General features: G+C 68.2%; 1 protein-coding gene across 1 annotated transcript; it reads right to left on the bottom strand.

Annotated features, from left to right (window-relative positions):
- Positions 1-285: 285 nt before the first annotated feature.
- Positions 286-7,013, bottom strand: NR1D1 (nuclear receptor subfamily 1 group D member 1). Its single transcript, XM_048317659.1, is given in 11 exon segments — positions 286-858; positions 1,115-1,220; positions 1,222-1,325; positions 2,154-2,340; positions 2,498-2,755; positions 2,757-2,801; positions 2,803-2,963; positions 3,607-3,751; positions 3,837-3,925; positions 4,013-4,351; positions 6,909-7,013. Coding segments are annotated over 11 exon segments (1,662 nt in total). The 5' UTR covers positions 6,937-7,013; the 3' UTR covers positions 286-658.
- Between the last annotated feature and the right edge of the window lie 953 nt (positions 7,014-7,966).

Raw genomic sequence — 7,966 nt, 5'->3', positions numbered from 1 at the left:
CCCCCAAGCACATACCTCATGGCTCCCGGAGCTGCCCCTGCCCGCGGGCGTCGAGCCCGGCCGGCACCTGGCCCAGCACAGCCCCGGCACGGCCCGGCTCGGCTCGGCGCGCCCCACGCGGGGTCCCCCACTATGCAGGGTGCCGGGGGGGGCCGCGGCCGGCGTCGCTGAATGTAGGGGCGCGGGCCGGGGGGGCCGCGGAGCCCCCGTGACAATCACAGTCTGTGACGTGCGATTTTAAACCCTTTTGTGTTTTGGTCAGGATTTTAAAGAAAGATATTTTTATGGTAATTGTTGCTGGTCTATTTTACTATATATTTATGTAATAAATATATGATGAAAAAAAAAAAACCAACCAACCAAACCACCCCCCCCCAGACCCACCCCCCAGCGCGGCTGGATCCGGCCTCTGCGTCCCACCCCCGGCCGCCAGAACGGGGGGGTCAGGGCGAGGGGACCCCCCGGCGCTGCCAGCGGAGCCGTGGGGGCGGCGCCCAATTTGGGGTGGGGGGTCCCAGCATCCTGGCGCCCACCTTGGGGTGAATCCCTGCGAGTCCAGTGGGCGCCACGGGGTCAGTGCTGCCCCGGGAGGGGGGAGTCTGTGTGTCTCCCCGCTGTGGTGTATGTACAGGGGTGCGCGGGGGGGGCCCGGGGGGCACTACTGGGCGTCGATGCGGAAGGAGAGCAGCTTCTCGGAGTGGAGGTTGTTGAGAGTGCGCAGGTCCGGCAGCTTCAGCAGCAGTTTGGTGAAGCGCGAGGTCTCAGCCGGGCGCGTCTTCAGCACAAGGGCGCGCAGGGCCCGCAGCAGCGTCTCCTGCAGCTGCTCCACTGATGCTGTGTCCTCCATGCCCGAGCGGTCTGTGGGGGACAGGGGGTCAGTAGCAGGGGAGGACACACCCTAGTTCTACCCCCAAAATCCCCTGATCCCACCTCAGCATCTGATCCCGCTCTAATCCCCTCACTGAACCTCCTGGTGTGCCCCAGTATCACCTCAATGCCACCCCAGAATCACCCCAGTCCCACCCCTGAATGCCCCAAACACCCCCATGAACCCCCTGATCCCAGTCCCAAACCACTCAATCTCCCACCAAAATCCCCCAAATTCCGTGCCCACCTGCCGAGACAAGGACGACGGCAGTGAAGAGCCCCAGCTCCTCGTCACTGAGCTCGAGGGCGCTGAGCTTCTCGCTGAAGTCGAACATGGCCCCGAGCAGGTCTCCCCATGCCCATGGCCCACAGCTCCTCCAGTCCGTACCGTGTGCGGCTCATGAACGTCACCGTCTGCTCCTTCACGTCGAACAGCGACGCGAAGCGAACCATCAGCACCTGTGGGCGGGGGGCAGGATATGGGACGGGGCACCAGGCTGCGCCACGGGCACTGCGCTTCATGCCAGGCACATCCATCTCCATGCCATGGCTCCCAAATGTGGGGCACTGCTGTGCCATGGGGCACCAGACAATGCCATGGGCTCCGTGATCCATGCTGTGGCTAGCAGATGTGGAGTACCATACCATGGGCACTGTGTGATGCCAGGGGCACTGTATTTCATGCCACAGCTCCCAAATGTGGGGCATTACAATATCATGGGACACCAGGCAGTCCCGTGAGGCTTTGTGCCAGTCCATGTTTCCCAAATGTGGGGTACCATGCCATGCTAGGGGCATCGTGCTCCATGCCACAGCTCCTAAAAGTGTGGCACTGCAGTGCCATGGGGTGCTATATAATGCCAGGAGCACTGTGCTGCATTCACAACTCCTGTTTGTGGAGCACTGCAGTGCTGCAGGGCTCCGTGCCAGTCCACAGGGCACCGTGCCATGACAGGGACACTGTGTTCTGTGCCACAGATCCCAAATATGGGGCATTGCAGTGATGTGAGGCACCAGGCGATGCCATGGGCACCATGGAGCACCACGCAGTACCACGTTCCATGGTCCCTGGCTCCCAAACGTGGGGTACTACAATGCCATGGGACTCCTGCCACGTTCAGGGCCCCTGTTCCCATTCTTTGGGGCTCCATGCCAGTCCATGGAGTACCATGCAATGCCGTGGGGCACCAGGCAATGCCATGGGGCATCCTGTCAGTCTATGGGGCACCATGCAATGCCATGGGGCACCATGCCCTCCATCGAGCCCTCGCCATTCCAGGACGTACCCTCAAAGGTGCCAGCCTTGAGCAGGGTGACCTGGTCATGCTGTGAGAGTGCCTGGAAGCCGGGAATGTGCTTGGCGAACTCGACAACCTCGCGGACGGCGGGGGTGAAGCTGAGGGAGAAATCCTCCCAGATCTCCTGCACGGAGCGCCCGCTGCGGCCGGGCACGTGGCTGTTCATGGGGCACGCCTGCGGGTGACCAGGGGTCAGCGGGCACCGGGGCTCCCCCGGGCTCTGCGGGGCTCCCCCGGCCCTGCTGCCACGGGAAGGGGGGGCACCCACGAGGGGATTAGTGCGATTAGCGGCTAAAAATACCCAGGGGGAGCGGGAGCCCCCGGGCGCTCACCGGCAGGACGTCCTTGGGACCGCGGGGCCAGGGGCACCCCCGCGGGGCCGGGGGCTCGGGGTAGGCGGCAGGGCAGAGCCGGGGCTCGGGGGGGCCGGGGGCCCAGGCGGGGGGCGCGTCCCAGCGCAGGAGACCGCTGTCACAGGCGGGGGGGGGTCCCAGCTTGTCGTGCGCGTAGATGAAGATCTCCTTATGGGCCTTGGCCACCTGCGCGATGACGTCCTCGGTGGCCCCCCCGGGGCTGGGCGAGCGGGGGGGGCGTCAGCTGCTGGGGGAACTGGGAGAAGCAGGCCGGGGGGGGCGAGCGGCGGGGGGCCGGGGGGCGGCGCGCGGCCCCCGCCCGCGGCGGGACCCTCGCCGGGCCCCGGCATCGGCGCTGGGGCGTTGGCCATGCCGCCCATGGCGCTCTGCATCTCCGCCAGCATCCGCTGCTTCTCCCGCTTGGGGATGCGCCCGAAGCGCACGGCTGAGGGGGGACACCAGCGTTAGGGCGGACATCGGTGGCAGCAGGCACGGTGATCCCCCCCCAGACCTGCACCATGAGGGGCCAGGGGCTGACGGGAGCACGGCTGTGTCCCTCCCCCTGGCTTGGAGGGGATGCACAGCCCTGAGCATGGGAGGAACCCATCCCGGGAGGGGACATGCAGCCTTAAAAATGAGAAGATCAAGTCCTGGAGGGGACATAGAGCCCTGAATATGGGAGGACAGATCCTGTGAGGGGATGTAGAGACCTGAGCATGGGGTGGGGGGGGACACATCCAAGGAAGGGACATATAGCCTCGATGTTGGGGGGGACCCTGTGTGGGTGGGGGTGCACAGCCCTGGCCATGGGGGACCCATCCCGGGAGGGGACATGCAGCTCTGGGCACGGGGGGACCTAGTCCTGGGACTAGGGACACGCAGCCCCACACATGGGGGAGGATCCCAGGAAGTGGGGACACATCCATGGGACAGGCACAGCAGCCAGCACAGGCAGGGGTACCCGGCTCCAGACGGGACGTATAGCCCTGGATACATCTCGGGAAGGGACGAGCAGCCTGGGCATGGGGAATCCCACCCCCAGAGGGAATCCCCAGCTCGGGATGTCACGAGGGTCCCTCTGAGCTCACCGTCACGGGACATGCCGACCAGCAGGCACTTCTTGAAGCGGCACTGCTGGCAGCGGTTGCGGTTGATGCGGACGATAGAGCAGTTCTCGTTCTTGAGGCACTTCTTGTACTGGATGTTCTGCTGGATGCTGCGGCGGAAGAAGCCCTGCGGGGCGAGGCGGGGGGAATCACTTGGGGTCCCCACAGTGTGACAGGAGCTCCGTCCGCCATCCCCGGCCCCATCCCAATACCTTGCAGCCCTCGCAGGCGTGGACGCCGTAGTGGAAGCCGGAGGCGACGTCCCCGCAGACCTTGCAGAGCAGCACCATTCCGTTGAGCTCTGCGGGGGGACGGGGTCAGCGGGGTCCAGGGGTGTGTGCCGCGGGGTGGGGGGACCACCCGCCACCCCCCCACGAGCCCCACTCACTCGTGACGGTGCTGCCGGTTTTGCTTGGCGAGCTGCGGCGCCGCTCGTCTGCGGGGACCGGCTGCACCCCGGGGAAATTCACCGAGGAGCCGTATGAGGAAGAGGAGGTGGAGGAGGAGGATGAGGAGGAGGAAGGGGAGCCGTCCTCATGGGGGGCCAGCGTGGCTCCTCCATAGGCGCGGGAATCCTGGAGGGATCCGGTGGGCGACGGTGGGAAGTACGTGGGGAAGGGCTGCGAGCCCGACTGGGAGCTGCCGTTGGAGCTGTCGCTGCACAGGGACACGGGGCTGGTGCGAGTGGGAGAGGCGCCGCTGGAGCCCACGTAGCTGATCACCCCACCTGCAGAGAGAACGGACCACTCATGCACCGAGCTGTGCCGGGCTCAGCCTCCCCTGACTCATGGAGGTGGGAGGGATCCCCCGGGAAGCACCCCAAATCCATTGGCAATCTGGATCCACGGACATCCCGCGGAGCCACACATGCACTGAGCTGTGCCAGGCTCAGCCTCTCCCAGCTGAGGAGGGGGAAACCCCTCGGTGGGAGACTGCAGCCCCGGGTGGGGTGGGATCCACAGGGAAGCATCCCAGATTCATCCCGGATCCATGGGCATCCCGGTGGGCCACTCGTGTACTGAGCTACACCAGGCTCAGCCTCCCCCAGCGTGGGGGGGTGGGGAAGCCCCCCACAGGGGAATCGCAGCCCCACGCGGGGTGGGGTCTCCAGGGAAGCACCCCGGATGCATCCCGGATCCATGGATATCCCGCTGCGCCGCACGTGTGCCGCCCACCCTGAGTCAGGCACCGCACCCATCGGCCGCCACGGGCGACGGCCCCACGTGGGACGGGGACAGCCGGGTTTATCCGGGTATGTGCCGGCTGGGGACACGGGCAGGGCACCCCGGAATTGCCTGCAGGAGGAATGTAGGCTGGGAACTCTCCGGAGAGGTGAAATCAGGAGGTCACAGGAGTTACTCCTGCCGTTCCTGGCTCCGTGCCTGCAGCACAGCCGGGCTCCCGCCCCACAGCTCCCGGGGCAGCCCCACGGCGCAGCACCCGATGGCGCAGCCCCCCACAGCACTGGGGTGCTCCCAGTGCAGCCCCCCATGGCACCGGGATGCTCCCAGCGCAGCCCCCCCAACTGGGGGGATACATCCCCACTGCAGGACTGAGGAGCTGCGTGAGGACCCCCGAGAATGGGGAGCAGCGTGGGGGGGGGGACGACACACGCGTGGCCCCTGGCTGAAGTCGCAGTCGTTGTCACCCCACTCACGGGGCAGGGACAGCAGCACCGGGACACGGCTTCGGGCTGGGACACGTGGATGGTGATGTCGGGGACACACGGGATCACCAGGGCCATGTGTCTCCCGCCTCACACGGTGCCGCTGGCACAGATGCCACGCGCCAGAGCCAGCTTGTCACCATCCCCCCTCGCTAAACCACCTCCAAAGGGGGTCACTGAATTGGGGACAGTGGGTCCCATCTCCAGGGCAGCTGATCCTGGGGACCCTCGCTGTTGAGAAACCAAAATAATGGGGGGGGATCCCTACACCCCAAAGCCTCGGAACAACCATTCTGGGGTTTGGGGTGCGGGGATGCCCCCAAGGGCTTGCCCAAGAGCGAGGGAACCTTTCTTGACCCCAAAACAGAGGGAACCCCCCCAAACAGTCTCCCCGCAGCCCCCCCCAAGCTCAGGCGGCCTCACGCCGCCGCCCCACGTGCTCCAGCCGCACGTGGCCCCCCTCGACCCCGCCCCTTCACGCGTTACCACGCCCCCTTCCTGCTGATTGGCCAGCGGCTCCGCCCCGCCCCTTCCCGTTGCCCCGGAGACAGGGCTCCCCCCCCGAATGAACGGCGGCGTCCCCAGTTCCGTGTGTGACGTCATCGCTGATGTCATGTGCCGACCAATGGGAGGGGGCGGGGCGGGGCTGCGGGGAAAACAAACTCCGCACGTGGCAGCGGTGGGGAGGGGGACACGTGCGGGGGGGGGTCACGGGGGAGGGGGGGCACCGCCTCCGGTCCCCCCCCGGTCCCTCCCGGTGCGCGGGGAGCCCCGACACGCGCGGCACCGCCTCGGCCGTCCACGGGTTGCCCGGTCCCCGTGGCCCCGGTGCCGCTCATAGGACACCCCGGACCCGCCGCGTTCTCCTCCGGTCACCCTGACCGGTCCCGCCGACAGGGACACACCAATCCCTGTGCGCTGCCCTGCGGTGCCGGTTCCTGGGACACCCCGGTACCCGCTGCGCCGGACCCACTTCACTTCCCTCCGGTGCCCCTGCCCATCAGACAACAATCCCGGTTCTCACTCTTCCTACCCCTGCGTCCGGCACTCTCCAGCGTTCGGGAATCCTCGGTCCCGGTCTCCGGGACACCCGGGTCCCGCCGCTCTCCCCCGTCGGTCCCGCTACCCGGGACACCCCGGAACACCGATCCCTGTTCTCAACCTTCCTACCCCCGCGTCCAGCACACCCCGGCGTTCGGGACACCACGGTCCCGGTCTCCATCCCTTCTGTCCCGACCACCGGAGCACCCCGGTGCTGGTGTTCACGTCGCCCCGGTGTGCAAGACGCCCGGTACCGGCGCGCAGCCCTCCCTACCCTCCTCCCGGGGACACCCCGGCCCCGCTGTCCGAGCCTTACCCCGCTCTGCAGGACCCCCCGGTCCCGGTGGGACGGAGCCCCGTTCCGGGACGCGGTCCCGGTGCGCATCCTGCCCGGTCGGGCGTGCGGGACCCCTCGGTCCCAGTGTCCGGACCCCTCCAACTCGCGGTCTCAGCGCACAGCCCCTCGCCGCGGTCCCGGGGCGCTGCCCCCCGATCCGCTCCGGTGCTGGGGACCGCTGCCGGTGCCGGTGCCCTCACGGTGGTCCCGGGGGTGGGGGGGCTCCGGCGGGGCACTGACCTGTGCTGCCGGCCTCGGGGGCCGCCATCCTGTCCCGGCCCCGTGAGCCTCCCGGAGCAGAGCCGCGCCGAGCCGTGCCGCGCCGCCGCCCGGTGCGGGCTGTTGTGCGCCCGCCGCCCGCCCCGCCGCCCCCCGCACCGGCCGCGGCTGCGCACTGGGCCGCACGCGGCGCCGCCGCCTCCCCCATGTGATTCCCGGGGACAGCCTCGTGCCCCAGTGACACACTTTCCGCCGGCGGCCCCGGCCCCGCGCCGCCGCCGGGGAGCCCGAGTTCGGCGGGGACCCCCGCACCGGGGCTGCCTGACGGACCGCGGGGACCGGTACCCGCACCGGTCCCTGCACCGGGAACACGGGGTACCCCGTCACCCAGCACAGCATCGCCCCTACACTAGGAACCCCCGGGCGCAGCACTGTCCCCTGCACTGCGGACACTTGGGTGCAGCACTTGACACATCTGTCACCTGGCACGACACTATCCCCCGCCCTGGGGACCCCTGGTCACGGCACTGGCAGCCCTGTCACCTTGCACAGCGCTGTCACCTGCACTGGGAACACCTGACCGTGGCACTGGCTGTCCCCTGCAGCGGGGATATCCAGGCACAGCACTCTCACTCTGCGTGGCACCTTCTCCTGGGGACACCTGGGCGCCGATGTCACCCTGCACAACACTGGGGACACCCAGGTATCCCTGTCACCCCTCAAAGCACTGTCCATTGTCCTAGGGGACACCCTGTAACCCCGCGTGGCACTGTCCCCTGCACTGGGGATACCCAGCTACCCCTGCCACCCCGCATGGCGCTGTCTCCTGTGCCCACCCGTGCGGCTCCAGCACCGCAGCCCCTCCACACCAGGGACGCCTGGCACAGCCCCCGGCGCAGCTGGGCCCCTGCCCGCTGCCCCCTCCCCATGTTCCCCGGCCCAGCCCCTGCTGTCCCCACGCTGCCCACGGCAGGTGCCCGCTGTGGCACGTGCCTGGCATCCACGTCCCAGCCTGGCCCCACTCCCGGCTGCCGCGGGGGCTGCGGCAACGCCGCGCCAGGGCAGTGTTGGTGGCAGAT

This window comes from Corvus hawaiiensis, chromosome 1 (assembly GCF_020740725.1).
Source record: "Corvus hawaiiensis isolate bCorHaw1 chromosome 1, bCorHaw1.pri.cur, whole genome shotgun sequence".
Taxonomy (NCBI): Eukaryota; Metazoa; Chordata; class Aves; order Passeriformes; family Corvidae; genus Corvus; species Corvus hawaiiensis.
This window is presented reverse-complemented; position numbering and strand designations above follow the sequence as displayed.